The sequence below is a fragment of the Alligator sinensis genome, unplaced genomic scaffold, assembly GCF_000455745.1.
Source record: "Alligator sinensis unplaced genomic scaffold, ASM45574v1 scaffold722_1, whole genome shotgun sequence".
NCBI classification, from domain to species: Eukaryota; Metazoa; Chordata; order Crocodylia; family Alligatoridae; genus Alligator; species Alligator sinensis.
In genome coordinates, this window is record NW_005842345.1 from 1,045,874 (window position 1) to 1,067,067 (window position 21,194).

At 62.7% G+C, this 21,194-nt stretch overlaps 1 protein-coding gene across 8 annotated transcripts in view; it reads left to right on the forward strand.

Moving 5' to 3' along the window:
• SORBS3 (sorbin and SH3 domain containing 3) overlaps positions 1–19,793 on the forward strand; it is a 32,693-nt gene extending 12,900 nt beyond the window's left edge. Inside the window, exons 1-22 of one of the 8 annotated variants that reach the window (XM_025210383.1) lie at positions 169–507; positions 1,370–1,485; positions 5,327–5,419; positions 5,916–6,149; positions 6,447–6,564; positions 6,915–7,171; positions 7,499–7,562; positions 7,964–8,002; positions 8,239–8,296; positions 9,169–9,256; positions 9,838–9,909; positions 10,419–10,478; positions 11,101–11,232; positions 12,195–12,247; positions 14,643–14,788; positions 14,974–15,065; positions 15,401–15,447; positions 16,087–16,201; positions 16,810–16,935; positions 17,514–18,139; positions 18,604–18,710; positions 18,888–19,793. In XM_025210383.1, the coding sequence (XP_025066168.1) occupies positions 5,375–5,419; positions 5,916–6,149; positions 6,447–6,564; positions 6,915–7,171; positions 7,499–7,562; positions 7,964–8,002; positions 8,239–8,296; positions 9,169–9,256; positions 9,838–9,909; positions 10,419–10,478; positions 11,101–11,232; positions 12,195–12,247; positions 14,643–14,788; positions 14,974–15,065; positions 15,401–15,447; positions 16,087–16,201; positions 16,810–16,935; positions 17,514–18,139; positions 18,604–18,710; positions 18,888–18,949 (2,541 nt within the window). In that variant the 5' untranslated portion in view covers positions 169–507; positions 1,370–1,485; positions 5,327–5,374 and the 3' untranslated portion in view covers positions 18,950–19,793. Of the gene's footprint in view, positions 1–168; positions 508–1,369; positions 1,486–4,266; positions 4,413–5,326; positions 5,420–5,915; positions 6,150–6,446; positions 6,565–6,914; positions 7,172–7,498; positions 7,563–7,963; positions 8,003–8,238; positions 8,297–9,168; positions 9,257–9,837; positions 9,910–10,418; positions 10,479–11,090; positions 11,233–12,194; positions 12,248–14,642; positions 14,789–14,973; positions 15,066–15,400; positions 15,448–16,086; positions 16,202–16,809; positions 16,936–17,513; positions 18,140–18,603; positions 18,711–18,887 lie in introns of those variants that run through there. The other 7 variants (XM_025210384.1, XM_025210382.1, XM_025210387.1 and 4 more) reach the window with 7 other exon arrangements.
• The last annotated feature ends 1,401 nt before the right edge of the window (positions 19,794–21,194 follow it).

The following is a 21,194-nucleotide window of genomic DNA, read 5'->3' on the forward strand; positions in this document are numbered from 1 at the left end:
TGGGGGAGAGAAACCTCCCGCTGGCGCCAGGGGGTACATGGCACTACCGGTGTGGTGGGAGCGGCGTGGGCATCGTGACACACAGTGGGTACTTTGGACCTGGCATGTCTCGCTCGGTGCCAAAGCCTCTGGGAGCTGGGTGGGGTGGGGTGGGGTGAGGTGAGGTGAGGAGAGTGCCCTTTCCCCAGCCAGAGAGCAAGGCCAGGAGGAAGGACTCGGGCAGGGCCTTGTGCCCGGGCACCCAGCTGGCTGATGGCTGGAACGGGCCCAGGCTATTTCTGGAGGAAGAATCTCCCCTCTGCCCCCACACATGCCTTCATCCTGCCCTGCAACAGAGACAGGCTCTGCAGAGAGGCTGGAGCCTGGGACCAAGCCTGGGAGGGACACGCTGGCAGCCGGGAGCTGCCACCCAAGGGAGAGAGGTAGCTGCTGGCTTGGGGGTGGCCCGTCTGCTCTGAGCCCGTGCAGGCAGGAGGGCATGGGGCTCCAGGTCTGCAGCTGTAAAAGGTGGGCAGCAAAGGGTTAATTGCTTGCTTCCTGATCCCCACCATCAGGTTGGGGGCAGAGTCAGCCGGGGTGACTGGGAGTTGGAAAGCCGGGCAGTGGGGTACTGGCAGAGGGGTGGGTGCTGGGGTGGGTGCAGTTGGGTGCAAGGGGGGTGGTTGTAGCTGGGTGCAGTGCAGTGTCTGGCAGGGGTGGGGTGGGGTGCAGTGCAGTGTAGTGTTTGCAGATGTTGCGGGCAGTGCTGAGCTGGGTACAGTGTAGTGCAGAGCCTGAAGGCTAGGGGGTGCAGTACTGCACTGGGTGGGCTGCAGTGTAGTGTTTGGAGGTGGTAGGGGTGTATTGATGGTCTGGGTGGGGTGCCGTGTAGTGCAATGCAATTTTTGGAGGTGATGGGGTGCACTGTTGGTCTGGGTGGGGTGCAGTGGAGTGTTTGGAGGTGGTAGGGGTGCTGTGCTGGTCTGGGTGGAGTGCAGTGCAGTTCAGTGCAATGTTTGGAGGTGGTGAAGTGCAATATTTGGAGGTGGTGGAGTGCAGTGCTGGTGGGGTTCAGTGCTGGGCTGGGTGGGTGCAGTGCAATGCAGTCCTTGGAGGCACTAGGGTGCAGAGCTGGTGCCATGCAGTGGTGGAGGGTGATACTGGCCTGGGTGAGGTGCGGCGGGGTCTCTCCTGCAGCAGGGCTCAAGCCAGAAGTGGGCAGGTGGTGTGTGGTTCTAGACACACGCTATCCCCGTGGCACAGACAGTGGTTGGGCAGGGCCCCATCCCAACCGTGTGCAAGGAGGCAGCAGCGTGTGCCAAGCACTGCGAGGTCTCAGCCGAGTGCTGTGTTGTTTATTCCCTCTAATCCCTTCCTGCTTGCACGCCAGGTGTGGCCAAGCCGTTCTGCTTGAAGCTGGTCTCCACTGTGGCTTCTGCCTCTCCAGCCTAGGCACAGTCCTGCTTGGAGCAGCAAGACCCTCAAGGATAACCTCTGGAGCTGCAGGTAATCCCATCTCCCCTCCACAACCCTGTAGCAGCTCTTGACAGAAATGCACGGGTGAGGGCTGGCCTGCAAGCTCCCTGACCCTCCCTGCTGTCATCCCTGGGTCCGCACGTGCCTCCCAGATCTGGGAACAAGACCCAGGAGTCCTGGCTTCCAGCCTCTCTTCCCACTGCTCTAATCCACTAAACTCCACTCCCCTCCCAGGGCTGGGGATAGAGCTGGGAGGCCTGGCTCCCACTTCTTTGCTGAGCTGAGTGCTTATCTCTGGGCAGGGGGTGGCAAAGCCAGGGAGGGGCCCTGCCTGGCCGTGGGAAGGTCAGAGGACTGGGAGACCCTCTGGGATGCTCCCCCTCTTCCCTTCCTCCCTGTCAGCACCCCTCCTTCTCCCGGCCCTGGTGCCCTGCCAGGGCCCACTAAGGCAGCCAGCACTGCGGTGACTCATCCCATCAGCCTCCTCGCTGGTGGGCTCTTCCCTCCTCTCCAAAATTGTTCTCCTGCTCGGACAGAACAGGCTGTTCCTGCTCCCCCCCTCCGGCCCTGCCTTGCTCGGCAGTGTTTGCACGGTGGGGCGTGGAAATATTTGCATGTCTCAGCACTTGAAGCGCTTAACCCCAGCCCCAGAGCTGGGCCACAAGCCTCCTAACAATGCACCCCTCTCCTCCAGCCACGGGCGACCTTCCACACTGACAGGACAGGGGTGCTGGGGGCAGAGGGAGGGGCGGCTTCTCGCAGGCTGGGGAGCAGGTGAGCATGGCCCAGCTAGTGGGATGTGTTGCTGGCAAGGCAGTGCTCAGTGCCACGGTGCCAGGGCACAAGCACAGACTGGAAAGGGGCGGGCGAGCACGCTCCCCTTTGATGTGGTTTCCATGTGCTTCATTCTCCGCGCTGTGCCCTGGCAATGCCTGAGACCTTCCCTAGCCCAAGCTGGGTCCCAGGTATGAAGGAGGCATCATCCAGGCCCAGATGCTGGACAAGTATAGTGTTCCCCAGGGCCCATCTCCCTCCGCTGGGAGCTGGCACATGGGGATGCCCCAGAGCTCCCCCATACCAGCCTCAGGCAGGGGGAAAGGGCTAGCAGCCCAGCTGGGGCTGGGGACCAGGCTGAAGCAGAGAGACTTGGGCCCAAGGGAGAGGGTGAAGCTGTGGGGTGGAAGCCTAGAGCCAGATACAAACCCGCAGTACCCCTGCTCTCACACTGAGCTGCTAAGCTGGTGCAGAGGGAGGAAGCGATGGAGTGTAGTTGCTGGTGGGTGGGTGGGTACAGGGCTTTTCCAGACCATGCCTGAGAAATAGATGCCCCCCAAAATGCCATGGAGTTCAGAGGTCTGCTCCCACACATGACAGATGGGTTAGGTAGCTTTCCTATCAGCGTAGATGGTCTATGGGTGGGCAGTGCTCACGAATGCATTGACACGATGCCCCTGTGAGTTGAGGAGTAGCATTCCCCCCCCGTATTCAGCTTCCTCCTCCACGCTGCCTCGACTGGGCAGGCCATGCAGGGGGGACAGAGGCCCTGTTCATAGCATTGGCACTGCCAGGATCTGGATCTGACAGGACTTGCGAGAGCAGGGAAAATCCTCCTCCGGGCTGGAGCGTGTCCAGGACAGACGGAATCGTTAGGGAATTAAGCTGCAAAGTCCTAGCAAGTCTCAACGGAGACGTGCAGCGGCCGCCTCTCGGAGGCTCGCAACTGGGCCAGCTGTAGGCGGATTTTCACAGGGGCAAGCAAAAGGCACATCCCTGACACAAAAGCTGCCTCTCGCTCCTTGCCAGAGTTCAAGTCTCTGCTCCAGATCATGGGGACATGCCAGAGCGGTTGCAAAACACGTCAGATTCCCAGAAGCTTTTCAGGTGGGTATTGCAGCACGTGTCCCACCAGCCTTGTTCTTGGAAATGGCCCCAGTGCTGCGATGAAGTGACTTTTTCCACTGCAGCTCGAGGCAGGCATCCGTTGTGGAAAAGTTCAGCCCAACCAGCTAAAGTTTGGCAAAGTCAGAAGGCACTGGAAACGGGGCTGGTCGTGGGAAGTGTCACACCGCTGCAGGGGGAGACAGTGCCACGGTTTGGAGCAGCCTGCGGGTCTGCTGCTCGGGCTGCGAGGCTGAGGGTCAGGACTCCTGGGTTCTCTTCAAAGCTGGGCCACTGACTCATCGTGTGAGCGTGGGAGGCACTCTCTCAGTGTCCCAATTTCCCCGTGTAAACTGCAGGGATAGCAGCACAGGCACGTGGGGAGGGCTCATCTGTTTCTGTTTGTGATCCCATGATTCCAGGGGCTGGCGCAGGACAAAGAGCTTTTTATATATTGGCACTCCTTTGTGGTTTGTGTACAGCAATGCCTGGCTCCCTGAGCCCCCAGCATGCACACACATGCATATACACTCAGCTCCGCTTGCCGAACTGCGGGTTTGGCGGGCAGAATCATCTCACCCTCCAACGCCACCCGGGCACCTCAGTGTTGTCAGAAGTGTCGCAGGCCTGTTATTTCCCCAGCAGGGCTCCTGTCCAGAAGGGTTGTGTTCCTGCCAGGAGCACTGGTCTGTCACTCACCTCGGGGATTTCCCAGCCTCGGTCCCAGTGGCGAGGCGTGTGCCGAGGAATGTGCGCTGTGCACCAGTGTGTGAACCCAGCAGCTCTGGGGTTAAGGCCATGCAAAGCGCACATGGGCTGGGCTGAAAACCATGTGAGCCACCCTGTTTCTGTTGGCTGGACATGCCTGGGAACAGTGTATTTCCTCCTCAGATTGCAGGGCTAGCATCTGTCTGCAGGACGCCTCGCCCCCCTTTGCCAAAAGGACTGCGTTGCTGCAACCCGTGCTCTAGCCCAGCTTTGGGGGGTGGTGGGATGAAGCTGAGGGAGGTGGGCTGGCCTGGGAGGAAGAGCTGGCTGGCACAGCCCTCATCTGGGTGTACCGGAGGAGGCAACCAGGGGTGAGAGAGGTTCCCTCGCTGCTTGGGGACTGGGGTCAGCAGGCCCCCTGCAAATGACACCAGAGAGGCACAGGATCAGGCCCCATCAGGGCAGCCCACTTTGATGTGGTCAGCCGGGGTCCAGCGCTGCCCTGCTTAGACTGGGTGGGGGACAACAGGCAGGGGCTGGAGGACGTTCCCCGAACAAGACCAAAAAGGGCTCGTCTTGCAGAGCTCTGGCCCATCTGTCTGTCTGCGTGTCCATCTGTCCATCTGCAGCCCAGCATGGGCCCAGCAGTCAGGAACTGAATGGCGCCCTCACCCCCCTGGGCAGCTGTACCCAGCCCCCGCTGTTAACCCCGCGGTGCCCCGGCGGCCGCACCACTCCCACGAGAGCAGCTGGGCAGCTGCTCAGACTGTAGCCCGTTGTTCAGGGCTGAATACCAGGCTGTGGCATCGTCACAACAGCAGCAAAAGTCTGGGCACAATGTTCGGCTGGCTGGCTGGCTGGGGAAAGGGGCCAGGCACTGGCCTCACCAGGGTCCCACCCCTTCATCACCATGCCCAGGGGGGTTGTCTCCTGCTCTCGGGGACAGGACCCCATTGGGTCTCCAGAGCCAGGAGCAGGATTCTCGCTCAGCTGCCTTTCTCCTCAAGGGAGCACTGAAGCCTTCCCATGCAGCGAGCCCAAGCACAGGATGCTCAGGGTGCCTGCTTTGGTCCCAAGCTCCTATGGGCACCCCAGGGGCTGCACCTCCAGCCCTGATGGGTCATCAGCTTGGAGCCATGGGCACTGTCCCCAGCTTGCACTGCCATGCCCCCCACACACCAGCAGCAAGGCTGGCTGTGTGTGAGGACAGAGAAGAGGCCGTGGGGAGCCCCTGTCCCAGCTGGCCTGGGCACTGCAGTCACGCTCCCTCCCTCTGTCTCTCAAGGTCCTGTGCAAGCCACCCTGCTACTGCTCCGGCCCAGATGAAACAGAGATGGCATCACCAACTGGCGGCTCCGGGACACTACGGTCCCTGCGGGTGAGTGTAGATTGGGCTGACCTCATACAGCTTCTCCTGTTACTGGGGTCCGCCTGTGAATAACAGGAAGCGCTCCCCCAGGGCTGGGCTGTGAAGCGGGCTCCCTGGGGAGCACTGGGAGGTCCTCAGCTGGAGCCAGCCTAGATAAGAGTATCTGCTGGGAGTAGCCCTGCCCTGGCCCGAGGCTGGGACAGCACAAATCCCAGCAGATCTTGGCTTGGGAGCCAGCATTCCTGGGTTCTCCCAAGTACTGCTGTGGCCAAGTCTCCTCCCTGCCTCATGCCTCAGTTTCCCCAACAGCGGTGGCTCTTGCAGCCGGGTGCAGGGGACTGCAGACTGGGGAGAGGGTCTGAGCCAAGGAGGGGCCCTTGGCAGCCTGAGCACTTCCTGCTGGCATGCGGTATTGCTTGTGGCTGGTGGAGCAGGGCAGATGCTACTCCTGGGGGTCAGGGGTGAAGCCAGGCACAAACCGCGGCTCTGCTCTGCCTCCCTGCAGGGCATCCCCTGGGCCATGGGGAGCCCCCTCCTAGCAGGCAATGGGTCCTCGGCCTCCAGCCTCTCCTCACTGCAGGCCCCTGGGGCACCGAGCTCCCTGCGGGGGCTCAGCCTGGATGACTTCATCCCGCCCCACCTCCAGAAGGAGCTGTCCGCCACCAGCCCCCTGGCTTCTCCCAGGGCCACGTCCACGCCACAGCCTACATGGACCCCGCTGCGCTGCCGAGTGACAAGGGTGAGCAGGGCTGGTCGGGGGCAGCGTGCCCAGCCCTGGCAACAGGGATGATGGCACTGCTTACCCCAAGGGGTAGGGCCTGGATGAGCAGGGCAGCAACCAGAGCTGCTCTGTGCCCAGGGCGACCATCAGGGGCTGCAAAGCAGAGACTGCGCTATAGGCAGGGGCTGGACTTCTCTCCCCTGGCTCCAGGGGGTGGCTGTGGGGTGGCCAGGACCTCGCACTGCAAGTGGAGGGGCCAACCGGTGCCCGTCCGCACTGCTCAGAGCAGCCCATGCATGGTCTCCCTCCCTGCAGGTGCCCATGATCCGGGATGGCGGCTCCAACACCCTGAACTTCGACTTCCATGACACGGCACCACGCACGGTGTGCCACAGCACCCCTGAGCAGTGGGGGACAGCCCCAAGAAGCCCTGGTAACTACCAAGGCACAGCACTCCGTGGCGTTGGCTTATGACCAGGCACCTTCTCCCCAGAGGGCCCCGGGAGACTCCCCTTTGGATCAAACCCCAGCCCCATTGCTGGTGCCCACTGGGGCTTGCCTGAGTCTCACATCCCAGTGGGCAGCTGCCTTGGTGCCTCTCTCTGGGCTGCCATCTGCACCCAGCTGAGCTCCCTATGCAGGGCCACGGGCAGGGTGCTTTCAGGATGTTGGTGGTGGGTAGGGCCATGCCGTGGCTGTCTGTCCAGCAGCTGCATGGGGCCGTGGGTCCAGCAGTCCACCCTGCTGGCATTGCATAGCCCACAAGCCCTGTGTCTCCTTCAGAGAGTGACTGGTACCAAACCTGGCCTGACAAAGAGCTGAAGGCACCAGGCACCTCCACGCTGCCACGGCCCAGCCTGGCTGGCCCTGCACGTCACCCCATGGAGAACGGCATGGCACGGGTGCCTGCCATGGCCCCCCGGCCAGCCGGCTGGTCGGCCACGTGGACCAAGGACAGTAAGAGGAAGAACAAGCGCTGGGTGAAGTACGATGGCATCGGGCCGGTGGATGAGACGGGGATGCCCATTGCCTCACGATCTGTAAGTCGATCTCAGCAGCCCCTGGAGACCCAGGGCTGAGCTGGGGTGCAGGGATGCTTTGATCCCACCTTCCCAGTGCAATGCTTGGGGAGGGGGTTGTGCTGTAAGGAGCAGGGCAGGGGCTGCTAGTGGCAGCATCCCAGCCTGGGTCCAAGGGGCATGGGGCCATAGGAGTGGGTGTTTGGGGTACGCGGTTAATCCAGCTGGACCTGGAGCCAGGCCTGTGCTCCTGCCATCACCCCAGCGATGGCACTCTGGCCTGCTCTAGCTCTCTGCTCCCCTCCTTGCTCCCAAGCTGATGCCTGGTGTGTTTGCTCCCCTGGGCAGAGTGTGGACAAGCCGCGGGACTGGTACCGGAGCATGTTCCAGCAGATCCATGGCAAGCTCTCGGGTAAGATGTTCTTGGAAGGGGCAAGAGTGGCTGCACCTGCCTCCTCCTGCTCTTGGTGTGTGGGGGCCTTTCAGGCTCCTAGCTCCCCGCCACGTGTCTGCTCAGCCTGCTACACAGCTCAGAAGCTGATTCCTCAGGCACGCACAGACGCCCCTCCTCTGCGCCTGTCGCTGGCCACGTCTCGGCTTCCAAAACCCCTTGTGAGCTGGGCCAGGGACAGCCTGATTCCAGCTGGGGATGGGTCTCTCGTCTCCTGCTGACTGGGCTGGGGAAAGGAGGCCACGTCCCAGGGTAGGAAGGGGCCCAGATGGAGGGGCTGATCCCTTTGTAATCTGCATGTGCTGGCGCACTGGGGCCCCTGCTCCCTGGAAAAACTGCTCATGCCATTCTCCTCCTTGCAGAGCCACAGCTGGACTGGGAGTCCCCCCGCAGCTCCACAGGTGGGCCCTGGGGTCTGCTGAGGGGGATGTGGGTCTGGGCAGAGCTTGGGGACTGTACAGGGGACACCCCTGGAGGGGTGTCCTGCATGCTGGGTGAGCTAGGGCAGGGGCTGGGCTCCAGGGGAAGAGTGCTGGGGGGCTGCACACTCCCTTGTCCATAGGTCTGTGCATCAAGGCATCTGTCCTGAAGCCCTTTCTGCACTGGCACCTGACCTGACTGTCTCTGTCCCCACCAGATCTGCAGCCTCCGGGGCTTGCGAAAAAGGGCCTGACGCTGCAGAACGGCCTGGACTGGTGAGTGCGGGTATGGGGGGTCCACACGGGGTGGGAGGGAGCATTGTCCTGTCCCCTTTGGGGTTTCATTCCCTATGTGTCCAGGCAGGCTGGTCCCATCACACCTTCCCAAAACAGGGGTGGGGGTCTGTCCCTGGAGCCCAGGATAGGAGCTCCTCTAATGATAACCTCTCGCCCGGCGTGGGGAGCGAAGTGTGTTTGTGTGCCTCCCCTGCAGATGGGGACAGCAGTAGCCCTTGTCTCTGAGCAGGGCACCGATGGCATCAGACTGGGGCTGAATGCTCCTGCCCGCAGCGGGGAGGCCTGTTCAGCCATGGCACAGCCCTTGCATTGCAGGCCGAGACGCCGGTCTCGGCACCCGCTGCCTCCAGGGACCCTCCCCCGTGGGTCTCTGCAGCTGTCGGGTGCCCCCTTGTGGATAATGCTGCCTTACAGCCGTGGCCCTGAAAGCCGTGGTGCTGAGACCCCTCAGCGCTCACTTGCCCAGCACGCACCGCTGTCCCAGTCCTCAGGTCCAGTTGCATCAGCAGAAACCAGTGCTAGCAGGATGTGACAGGGCAAGTGTTCGTGTCTGTAGCAGCCCCTTGAGTGCTGCCCTGCTCCCCACTGGATGCTGGGGTGAAGCCAGCTGGGAATCGGACACAAGCAGTATTGCTACAGACTCAGCAGTGACCTGGGCAGCCTGCGGCTCCTGCCAGTCCCCCCAGGGCTGGGAAGAGCAGGGAGCAGGCAGGCATGCTGTAGGAGGGGCAGGACGCTGCCATGGCAGGTGGCGCCAGTGAGAGAGGGTGCCCTGGACTTCAGCCACGCTGCTGGAGTCTGCTTGGCGTTGGTCGTGGGCAGCCCCTGCTCACCGGCTTGCCCCCCTACAGGAGGGGCTGTGACGTGGCTGCAATGGAGCCCAGGAGCATTTTTGACTATGAGCCCGGGAAGTCGTCTGTTCTCGACCACCCTGCCCCGGTGAGGAGCCTCCCCCCAGGCACTGCCCAGGGCCGAGGCTGGGAGCCCTCAGCCTGCCCCTGCCCTGCTGCAGCAGCGGGGTCTGGGCGGGGGACCATGGAGGCATGGCGGGAGGACGCAGCATTTCCCTCTTCAAGGATCCCCACGGGCCATTAGGACCCATGGGGCCTGGGGCTCTCAGGAGCAGGGTGGGGGCACACTAGGATCCGTGCTGGATCCATCCCCTGAGTGGGGCCCCAAGCTGTCCCTGCATGACAGTACCTGACTACGTTGGGAGAGGTGCTGTGCACAGTGTGACTGCAGGCAGACGGGAGTGTGGCCATGATGTGTGTGCATGCCTCGCACCGGTACACATGTGCAGGGATCAGGCTGTGCATGCATGTGTTCAGCAGTGTGTGTGCATATGTGATGTGCATGTGGCTGGGCACACGAGGCCCTGGGCAGCCTGGAGCTGGCTGGTGGGATGCACGTGCTGGATGCTGGCATGTAGGTGTGCTCTGGGACCCTGTGTAGCATAAGCTGGGGCAGGTAGGGCCCCGGGGCAGGACCGTGCTCAGGTGGCCCACCCTGTCCCTCTCCAGGCAGCAGAGCCCCACTCAGGAAGTGCTGACAGCTGGTACCAGTTTCTGCAGGAGCTGGAGACTGGGAGCCTGGTAAGGATTCTTGGGGGCCTTTGGCCCCAGGGCATCCTGGATTTTGGGGTCTTCTCCCCCTGCTCCAGCCCTTGCCATAGCCACCTCTGGAGATGGTTCTCCCGCCAGACCAAGGCTGCTGCCTTCTTCCTCCGTTCAAGGCCCCATCTGCCTTACACGGGGATGCAGTAGAGCTTCTCTGCTGCAGCTGTGGAGGCCCCAAGGCTGCTCCCAGCATGAGCACATGTGTAGGCTGGCAGAGAGGAGGTGCCCAGCTCCCATCACACCCAGCAGGGAGAAGCTGCTGCCCTTTGCACCAGTCCTAGGAGTACTGTGAGACCATGTAGGCACTGCCTGCCCCAGCCCTGTGGGTGTGTCTGCCCCTCGCACCAGACCCCCTCCCAGACAGGACACCTGACCCCATGGGATGGGGAAGAGAGGGGCAGCAGAAGGGTCAGTGGGCTCCGTGGAGGGCAGGCAGCGGGGCCACGGGCAACACAGGGCTCCAATGCTGATCCGTCCCTTTGCAGCCCAGGAAGCGCCTGGCCGAGTCTCCTGTGGAGCGGCGCCCGCCATCCCAGCCCATCGAGGTGAGTGCCAGGCCACAGGGCAGGTGTGGGGCAGGCCACTTCCATCCCCCTGCATGTGCCGGCTGCCTCTGAGTCCAAGCGTGGGAGGGTGGGTCAGGCTGCTAGGCCCCGCTCCCTGCATGGGCCCCGACGGGCCCTTGCTCGGGGGCTTGCAGCTGTGTTTACTGGCTTCCATGGAGCCAGCAGTTTGTTGTTTCCTGTCTCCAGGCCCCTCCCCAGCCCGGGAGGTCAAGCGTCCTGCTGCAGGCTGTGAGCAAAGGGCTGTGCCATGCAGGCGAGAGGTGCCGGGGTTGGCACAGCTCCCCTGCACCCATGGCTGCCTTGCCCTGGGGCACCTTAGGATCTCCACGCTGGGGAGTGGCAAAATCTCTGGTGCCAGGGGCCCTTGCCCTTTTCTGGACTGTGTGATGTGCATTACCCTCCCCTCTGCAATGGTGTCCCTACTGTTGGGAGCCAGGCATCTCTGCCCTTGACACCGTGGTACCCTGGCACCTCCTTACTGGGGCAGCCCTGCACTGTGTGGACCTAACCCTGAGACTAGCACCCCATGGCCATACAAGCGATCGCTTCCCCTGGCAGCATCCCATGTCAGTGTTGTGTTTTGTGCCACTGGTGGTGCCAGGAGCTGTGCCCGGCAAGTGATGATCAGCCTCTGCCTGCCCCCCAGGTGCAGCTGGAGAGGGAGCTGGAGCAGCTGAGCAGGCAGCTGGACAAGGACATGAGAGCCATGGAGGCCCGTCAGCAGCCTGGCAAGGTGGGGGCACCCTACGCATGGTGGGCAGCTGGACCGGGTCACACCTTGCTGGGCTGGGTCCCCAGCCCAGCCGCCAGTGCCTTTGCCTCCTGCGTCCCCAGAGCCAGGTCCTTCTCACCACCCCTTGGCACAGCAGTGGGTGCTTGGGGGCAGGGCTGGCATGGGCAGGCAGGCTCTGCCTACTGGGGGCCTTTCACCTCCAGAAAGCATGTGTGGTGCCTGTATGGCAACCGTGACCCCAGGATCTCGGCACCTAGATGCTGCCTGTCTGTCTGTCCACGCTTCCTGCTCCTTTCCTTCCACCCTCATCCCAATAGGAAGAACCAGTCTCAAAGCCCTCAACTGCCCCAACCAGGCCCCCTGAACCACCCTCCCCCACCCCTCCCCCTGGTCTGGTCAGCAGCAGGATCGATTTCCAGCACAGCATTTCCAGGATGCTCCAAATCAGTCATTTCCTCCCATCTGCCCTGCCTGTCTGTCCCAGCCTGTCCATCTGTCTGTCCTCCTGCCTCCCCCCAGCCCCACTGATCCATGCCAGCCGGGGTTTGGCCCTCTGTCTGCCCACCAGACCCCCGCCCCTATCCCAGACAGCAGTGCTGATTCACCCCAGCTGAGGTCTGGCTCTACGTCCATCCATCTGTCTATCTTCCTCCAACCCCCTGGGGCTGAGCTGATTCACACCAGCTGCAGTCTAGTGCTCTGTCCATCTGTCTGTCCACCCAGCGGGTGCCCCCTGGCTCTGGGAGTGTGGGAGCCTGTGCCTGTCGCTGCCCTGGCCGGGCTGTTGGACACTAGGACCCCAGCCTCCCGGGGCTGGCTCTCCTTGCTGCTGGGCTCAGCCGGCCGGCTCTCCCCACTGGCTGGCTCTTTATTGGCTCCTTTCTGCCAGGAGTCCAACTCCCTCGCTTCCCGCCAGGCTCAGCCTCCTGGATGCTTCATCTCCTCTTCCCCTCTCCCCGCAGCGCTCGCCGGAGGTGCTGGCTGCCTGCTCCCCTGCCCCGGCCTCTGCCAGCCGGTGAGTAGGGCCAGGGTGAGGGGCTGCAGGGTGGGCACAAGCCCCTGCCCAGGTGGGGCAGGCGCCATCCCCCAAGCAGCTTGGGTTGGGGAGCGCCAGCAGACGCTGAGGCCGGGAGTGGGGAGAGGGAGGAAGCGGGTGAAGGAGGAGCTGAAGGAGTGGAGCCTGGAAGGAGGGCGCAGGACAGGAGAGGAGAGGAGGCTGATCAACACGATGGCCTCTTGCCTGTGCTCTGGGGCCCTTGGGAAGGGGTCTGAGAGCGTCAGCGGGGTGGGGTGGGGTGGGACGGGACGTGGTGCTGTGTGTAGCAGCCGTGGGCAGGGGTGTAACAGGGCGCTGGCTGGCAAATGACCTCTGGACAGAGACAGGCAGCACGGGACTCGGAGCCGCACCCAGAGTGGGCTGCTTTTCAACATGGCTGCTTCCCTGGGGCTGGGAAGGGCTTGCCGGGCACCTATATACATGTGAGCATGCTGCCCCGTGGGTGCTGCAGCCCTCCAGGAGGGCTGCCCAGGGTGTGTGCAGTGCCGGGCAAGCGTGGCTGCCCATGGGGGCTGCATGCTGTCAGGCCTGCCCCTCACCGGGTGCTGTCCCCTAGCACAGGGGCTTGCTGCTGGGGGACAGCATCCTGCCCAGCCCAGCTCCACACTGAGCCGGTACCTTTGCACTGGGTTCCCAGCCTGTCCTTCAGAAGGAGGTGGCTGTGTGTGGGGGACCTGGGCCTGTTCCCCTCTTGCAACCAGTGGCTCATTCAGCCTCCATCAAGGGGGTAAGGGTTAGAGCCGAAACCGCGGGAGATTTCCCTGAGGAGCCTCAGGCTCTGCACCTGCAGCCAGGGGTCTAGGAAGCACGTGCTGGACTTCTTGTAGGTCCTACTGTAAACAGGGGGCATGGGGGGCCCACAAGGACCTGTGCCTTGCATTTGGTTTCCTCCCTGGGGGCTGTGGTACAGGAATGAGTCAGGAGAGAAACAGGGGAGGAGCAGGGGCACAGAGCTGGGTGCTCCCCACAGGGTGTGTGTGTGTGGGGGGGGGCGGGGCAGGGGGTGTTGCCCTTTTAAGAGCTCTTGAGACAAAGTTAAAGTTTAGCCAAGGGCTGTTTTCCTGCCAGCTCCTTGCTGCTTCCTGCAAAGCAGGGCAGGGGGCCGCTTGCTGGGGCAGAAGGAGACTTTGTACTCACCCTGGTGCCAGGGCTCTGCTTTCAGGCAGATAGATGGGGCTGGGGCACGGGCACAGGCACGGCAGGAACCCAGGCCCCACGTGGCTCCCAGAGCTTGGGATGAAACCCAGGAGTCCTGGGTCTGCCCCCCAGCTCTGATCTCTGTACTCCTGCCTCCTGGTGTTGGGGCGCAACCCAGGAGTCCTGGGTCTGCCCCCCAGCTCTGATCTCTGTACTCCTGCCTCCTGGTGTTGGGGCGCAACCCAGGAGTCCTGGGTCTGCCCCCCAGCTCTGATCTCTGTACTCCTGCCTCCTGGTGTTGGGGCGCAACCCAGGAGTCCTGGGTCTGCCCCCCAGCTCTGATCTCTGTACTCCTGCCTCCTGGTGTTGGGGCGCAACCCAGGAGTCCTGGGTCTGCCCCCCAGCTCTGATCTCTGTACTCCTGCCTCCTGGTGTTGGGGCGCAACCCAGGAGTCCTGGCTCCCAGCCCCCTCTGCCGCCCCCCCCTTGTCCCAGAGCTGCCCAGGAACCCAGGAGTCGTGTCTGGACGCAGGGTGGAAGGAGGGGCCGGCACCAGGAAGGAAAGTGCAGGGGAGCAGGGGTCTGGCGCGGACCGGGGCTGTGGCTCTGGCAGGCAGGTTGGCGCTGCGTGCGGCCTGGCAACTCCCCCTCGGCAGCTCCTGCGATTGGGTCGACGCTCGCAGGCCCTTGGCTGGGTTTCCACGGGCTGGGCTGGGTGGGGAAATGAAACCCAGCTGTAACGTACCCTGTGCAAGCTGCTCCTGGCAACACCCCCATGCTGGGGAGGGAGATGGATCGAGCTGTGGTGCCAGCTGCTCAGAGGGGCTGGAACCTGCCTGGCACCTCCAGACTGTCCCTCTGGGTACAGCAGGGTCCTGCCTCCTGCCCCACCACCATAATCGCCACACCCCTATAAAGAGGCAACCGTGACTGCCAGGTTAGCCATGCCCTTTCCAGAGCTGGAGCAGAACCCAGGGGTCGTGGCTCCCGGCCCCCACACTAGTCACTGCACCCCATGCCCTGTGGCGTCTTGCAGCTGCTAGGGCCCGGGGCAGGGGATGACGTGTTTCAGCTGTGGAGCTTGCATGTGCACAGGGGTAGGGATGTGGAGCCTGCCTGGAGGGTGACCTTGAGCCCAAGGAGCCCTCGCTGAAGCTGGTTGGGGAAGACTTAGCTGTGTGGGGTTTCCTGTAGCACCTCTCACTTCCCCCTGCAGCAGCCCGCAGTGCGCCCGCCGTGCTGACCCAGCCTTGGGGCAGAGCCCGCTGGCTGCCCGACGCTACCCACCTGCCAGCCCCAGCATGGAGAGAGGGGGCCTGGGTTTAGCCCCGGTGGACTGGAGCAGCTCGCCCACCTGGAAAGGTATGTGCTTGTGTGTCCTGGGGGGACTGCAGGGTCCCCTTGCCCTGGCCTGGCCTGGCCTGTCCTTCTTGGAGCCCCTCTCTCTGCTCCCTTCTCCAGCCCCCACCCCAGAGCTGCCAGGGCTTTGTGTCACTGGTGCTGTGCCCTTCCCACACGTAACCTCCCGCTTCTCTGGTTCTCCGCAGACTCCCCGCAGCATCCTGGGAACAGCTCTTTGGCTGATGGGGTTCAGGCCCTGGCTGAGCTGGATGGGCCAGTGAAGAGAGAGGAGAAGAAGGTGAGGCACGGCCAGGTCCTGAAGAACCTGTGTCTGCTGGGGGCTTGTGGAGCATGCACAGGGGGTGCTGTGCCCACTCGAGGGCAAGGAGGACAAGAGGGGAGAGAGGGCAGCAAGTTGGTAATGGGTGCAGCCTCTCTCCAGGCCTTCCAGTAGCCCTGGGGCCAAGCAGGAGGTGGGCTCTGGGTCTGCCTTGGGAGTCAGTGGCTGCCCAGGTGGTGGCAGGCACAGCCCTGGGTGGAGCCCTGCGGGGCAGGTGTTGGGGAGAGCAGGCTGGTGCCCTGGACCCCTGCTCGTATGTCTCATGGCATTTCCCTCCTCACCCACTCGTGCAGATGAAAGCCGCTCGTGTCAAGTTCAACTTCCAAGCTGAGTCCCCAAAGTAAGTGGCTCCTGGTCGGGTGGGGCAGCCCAGGGTGCACGTTTGGGGGCCTGTGCAAAGGGCAGGGACCTCGTCTTCCTCCCACCCCCATGGGGTCTCTCCCAGGGAAGGGAACAGCCCCCAGCTTTACAGGAGTTCAGATGCAAAAAGGTCCATCTCCAGTGGCAGTGGCAGATGTGATAACCTTGTGGCCCGTGCCACATCCAGCCACTCACCACTCCCCAGCCCAAGCGACCTGGACCCATTCAAGGTTGGGGGCTGCCTTCGGAGTAGCAGAACAGCCTGATGCCCTCACTGCGCCCCTTTTTGCAGCGCAGTACTGAGCCTGGCTAGTGGCACAGGTGGGAAGAGGGATTCAGGGCACAGCTCAGCTTTCAGGGAAGCTGGTTGAGGCCTGGAAAGTGAGGCTTAGGAGAAGGGGCAACAGGTTATCAGCATGGACATTCCCCACCCGTGGGAGCTGGGAAAGCCCCTGGTATCCAAGCACCTCCGGGACATGGGGGCAGAAGCCAGGGCACATGCCAGAACCAAGGAGCTAAGGCAGCCTTGTTCCTGGGTGCTGGAGGAGCCAGGAGCCCTGGGTGGGGATCTGGGAGTGGAGGGTGGCAGTGGGTGGTCACACTGCCCATGGTCTTGCAGAGAGCTGACACTGCAGAAGGGCGACATTGTCTACATCCACAAGGAGGTGGATAGGAACTGGCTGGAGGGTGAGCACCATGGCAGGCTGGGCATCTTCCCGTCCAACTACGTGGAGGTGAGCAGGGTGGGGGGGCATCGCTGTACAGACCAGGGTCCGGGAGGGGTAAAGAGGAGTAGACAAGCCTCCTGCTTTCCCAACACGATGCCTGTGTGCCTGGGGCATCAGTGCCACAAGGTGCATGCCACCCAGCCTGCTCAGCTTAGCCCCGCTTGGGGCTGGCCCAGGGAGTGAGAAGGGCACGCCCTCTCGTGGCCAGTCCTGGGATTGTGCCCGCTTCTGAACGCCTGTGCCACTGTCTGATAGTGCCACGTGTTTCTGACCATGCTGCTCAGACCTGAGCCATGCCTGGGGTCCCAACATCCCCATCCCTGGTACTGTACAGCCCCTTCCTCTCCCAAACAGAGCAGCTGTGGTGAACAGGCTTGGCTTGCTAAACTGGGCTGTGCCTGCGGTGCTGGGGTGGACTGGGCAGCTGCTATTCCCCTTCCATTGATTGCTGGCAGAAGCACCAGCAGAGTTAACCCCGCCACCCCCCACCCTCGGAGTCCCCAGAAGGTGCCAGCCTCCACCCCCCACCCTGGCAGCTGTGAGGCCGGGCAGCCGTCCCCACCACTGCTGTCACTCACGGGCTCTACTCACTTGCTCCTGTCTCTCCCCAACAGGTCCTGCCTCCCACAGAAGCCCCCAAGCCCATCAAGCCCCCAACCTTCCAGGTGCTGGAGTACGGGGAGGCCCTGGCACTGTACGGCTTCAAAGGGGACCTGCCGGTAGAGCTGTCCTTCCGTAAGGTAGGGGCCTGCTGGGTGCCAGACCGCGGGGCTGCAGGATGTGACCTGCTTCGAAGCCTGTTCAGGCTGGCAGCCTGCATCTACATGTCTGTCACGAGTTGGGGGGCCTCAGCCCAGCTCCTGGACTGGCAGCGAACTGCCTTATAGACAGACCCTGGATATAGCCCAGAGGCTGAGCTCTCCCCTCCAGTGCTGGCTCAAGCTTTGGCCTCCTGCCTGCCAGGTTAGCCATGCACCAGCCCTGAATTCCCTTGCAAAAAGGCATGTTTGGCCCTCTCTGGGGTGATGCGAGCGTGGCCCCTCCATCCTCATGCTCCAGGGCCCATGCATCTCACTGACAGGGGTCAGGCAGAAGCTCTGCTCCATGCTCAGCATTGCAGAGCCAGGCATGCTGGACTCTGCACTGCCCTAGGCAGGATGCAGGCCGGGACAGCCCAGGGGGGTAGGATATCAGGGGCTGGGCTGGATAGACCCACCTGGGGTGCTGGTGGATGCTGGGCTAGACTGGTGTGAGTGGGAAGGGTGGAGCCTGGTACTGCCAGGTGCCTGACCCGCTGCCTTTCCTTTGCCTCCCCCAGGGTGAGCGCATTTGCCTGGTCCGCAGGGTGGACGAGAACTGGTATGAGGGGCGCATCTCTGGCACCAACCGCCAGGGCATCTTCCCGGCTACCTACGTGCAGGTGGTGAAGGAGCCGCGTGTCAAGGCCTCAGAGGAGTTCCCCTCCTCCCCTGGCCCGGCCCTGCCTCTGTCCCCAGGCCCGCTGGCCCATGCCAGCTCCCCACTCCAGCGGTGTGCGCCCAACAGCTGGCATGCCAGCCCCTCACCCCCATTGGTCTCAGGCTCTCCCTCAGCCCAGCGGCGCGGTGCAGAGGGGACCGCTCTCTCCTCCTCCCCGCACCACTTTGGCTTCACTTTCCCAAGCTCCCCGAAACTGCAGCATGCTGGAGCATCACCCAGCCTCCCTCAGAGTCTCCCACTGGCCTCTGGAGGTGCTGCCTTGCTCTCCACCCAGAGCCTGGGTCCCAGGAGCCCACAGCCACTGTCACCCTGCCGGCTGCAGGAGACTCAGCAGCCGGTGGTGCCTTCCTTGCCGGTTGGGGCCCCCGTCTCCCCGCAGAGCTCTGCCCTCCAGACCTCAGGACCTGCCAGCTCCTGCCCCGTGGCTTCCCCATCCAGCAATGGCTCCAACATCCAGTGGACGCGGTAAGTGCAGCGAGTGGCCCCATCTCGCAGAGAAGCAGCAGAGGAGGGGCTGGCACAGCAGGGAGGGAGGGGAACTGGGACCCCCTACTCCACTTGGAAGCCAGCCAGGCCGCCCGGGTGAAGTGACCCGTGCCGCGGGCTGGTTGCAGACAGCCCCCTGGGGTGTGGGGCTGGGACAGTGTCGGGATTGTTCCCCCGAACAAGGGCCTTTTCACAGTGGTGCGCTCAGCGGATGCAACTGGCAGCCGTACCTGGCTCTCACCCTGGCACTGCAACCCCCCGCTCAGGGGCAAAGCAGCCCTGGGGAGCAGGGAACAAGGAGCTGGCTGGCGGGAGGAGGCAGGGACAGGGTACTGCTAATGTCCCAGGTGCTGTGCGGTTCCTGGCAGCAGCCATGTCAGGCTCAGCCCATGCCCTGCCCCATGGCAGGACCAAGGGCTTGATGGGCAGCTGGTGCCTTGCAGGTACCGGGCACTTTACCAGTACAAGCCCCAGAATGAGGACGAGCTGGAGCTGCGTGAGGGTGACCAGGTGGACGTCATGCAGCAGTGTGATGATGGCTGGTTTGTGGGTACGTGGAAACCCATGGGGCAGGGAGGGAGAGACGGCTGCGGGGGGCAGGAAATGCAAGCAGGACAGAGCACTGGCCAGGGGCCCTTTGGCAGCCCCCTGAGCCAGAAGGGGCTGGTTTTGGCAGGGCAAGCTCCAAGCCACCCCTCAGGTCCATCCTTTTGTCCCCCTGCTCCAGGCGTGTCCAGAAGAACCCAGAAATTCGGCACTTTCCCTGGCAATTACGTTGCCCCCGTGTGACCAGCGCACCCACCCTCTCGCCCCAGCGGGGACCACAAGGAAGCTGCCTCAGCACCTCCAGTTTCTCCAGCCAGGCCCGAGGCAAGGGCCCAGCTGACCTGGCCATGACGGGCCCTGGAGACACGGAAAGCAAGGAGGAGATGAGGATGGACCTGCTGCAGCCCTGTTCCTCTCCCCGGGGGGCTTCTGGGCACTGGGTGCTGCCTCGGGGATGGGTGCTCGACAGGGGAGGACCCCACTGTCTGGGCAAAAAACCCTCCCGCCTGGCCGTGACTTGGTCACATAGCTCTGCTTTTCCAGCTCTGCTTGCTGGGACCGGTCCCCTGCCTTAACCTCCCACTGGGGACCAGTCCCCTGCCTTAATCCCCTCCATGGAGCACCTACTAACAGGGACCAAGAGATCACTGTGATGGGCCTGCCTCAGGGGTCTCCCTGGCACATAGACCTCCTTCCCGTGTCTGACTGGAGCTACCTCTCAGCCTGTGCCTTGTTTCAGCAGCCAGGAAGGTAGCTGGCAGCTGGAGCGCTGAAGCCAGGGCCAGCTTGTTCTTCCTCTGCTCCAGCCCCAGCCCCAGCCCTGGGAAGGCCCGTTCCCCAAGGGATGCAACAAGCAACTTGCCAGCCCCCATGGGAGCCCCTGGAGCATGGGTTGGGAACCCCATGGGCCATGCTGGATCCCAGGTGTACGCACGGGCGACAGTCGTGAGACCACGAGTCCCTTTTGCCGCAGATGGATGGGGTCGTGGCATCATCCAACCTGATGGAGCTGCGTGTCAGGGACTGTGCCCCTCACCTCCAAGCCTTATCTGCTTGTTCTCTGTGATTAAACACCAGCCTCCCCGCACACATGGGTCCTGCCTGATGGTGATGGGGGTGGGTGGGATCTGCGTGGGGTGCAGTGCAGCTCCAGGGAGGCAGCTGTGCATGAGGGCGGCCCTGGAGGGTGGCTGCAGTCAGTGCTGTTGCATAGGGTATGGTTTCTCCCATGCATCAGAGCCTCCCACCCTGTCCAGCCCTGGGTGCCCTATGCTCAGGGCTCTGCTTTAGCCTCTGGAGCAAAAAGACTCTGAACAACTTGGGATTTGCATGCTCTTAGCCATCCCCTGGGTGGCATTGGGACCCCCTGCTCCCCAGTGGGGGTGCTGGGATGGGGGTATCTGTGCTTTCTCCTCCCCCCCAGCTGTGCCTCAGAGTCTCCCCAGCTTTGCTCTTGCTGGGGGCAGCTGCCAGCTACCCATGCCTGGAAACAGGGGTGTGCCCTGGCTCCCAGCTCCTTTCCCCATGCCTGGCTGCTGCAAGTCTGGACTCAGGCAGGGAGAAGGTTTTCAAGAGGAGACTGGACACTCCCCTCGCTGGGGGTCACCTAACCCCAGTTGTCTCCCTGCCCAGAGCAGGGGGGGCTGGACCTGAGGATCTGCAAGGGCCCTTCCAGCCCCCGACAGCCTATGAACCTATGAAGTGAGGGAGACCCCAGCACCAGAGGAGACACTGGGGAGGGCAGGGGTCACCGATTCCCGAAGGGAGTGGAGGCAGTGCGGCCAACTCTCACAGTTTTGGGTGTTGATCTTCAAGTCTGTGAAAAACTTTACTTGCTTTTATAGACGCCTAAATATAAATAATATCTATAAAAGAAAGCTAAATTTTTCACGCTCCCAAAGTGTAGGTTTTAAGAACAACACCAGAAAGCCACGCAAGTTGGCAACGCTGCGCAGGGCAGGGGCATGTTGTGGGACGTGGGCCCCTAAATTGTAGAATGCAATTCAACAAGGAGAAATGCAAAGTGCTGCACCTAGGGAGGAAAAATGTCCAGCATACCTACAGCCTAGGGAATGACCTGCTGGGTGGCACGGAAGTGGAAAGGGATCTTGGAGTCCTAGTGGACTCCAAGATGAACATGAGTCGGCAGATTGACGAAGCCATCAGAAAAGCCAATGGCACTTTATCGTGCATCAGCAGATGCATGACGAACAGATCCAAGGAGGTGATACTTCCCCTCTATCGGGCGCTGGTCAGACCGCAGTTGGAGTACTGTGTGCAATTTTGGGCGCCGCACTTCAAGAGGGATGTGGATAACCTGGAGAGGGTCCAGAGAAGGGCCGCTCGTATGGTTAAGGGCTTGCAGGCCAAGCCCTATGAGGAGAGACTGGGGCACCTGGACCTCTTCAGCCTCCGCAAGAGAAGGTTGAGAGGCGACTTTGTGGCTGCCTATAAGTTCATCACGGGGGCACAGAAGGGAATTGGTGAG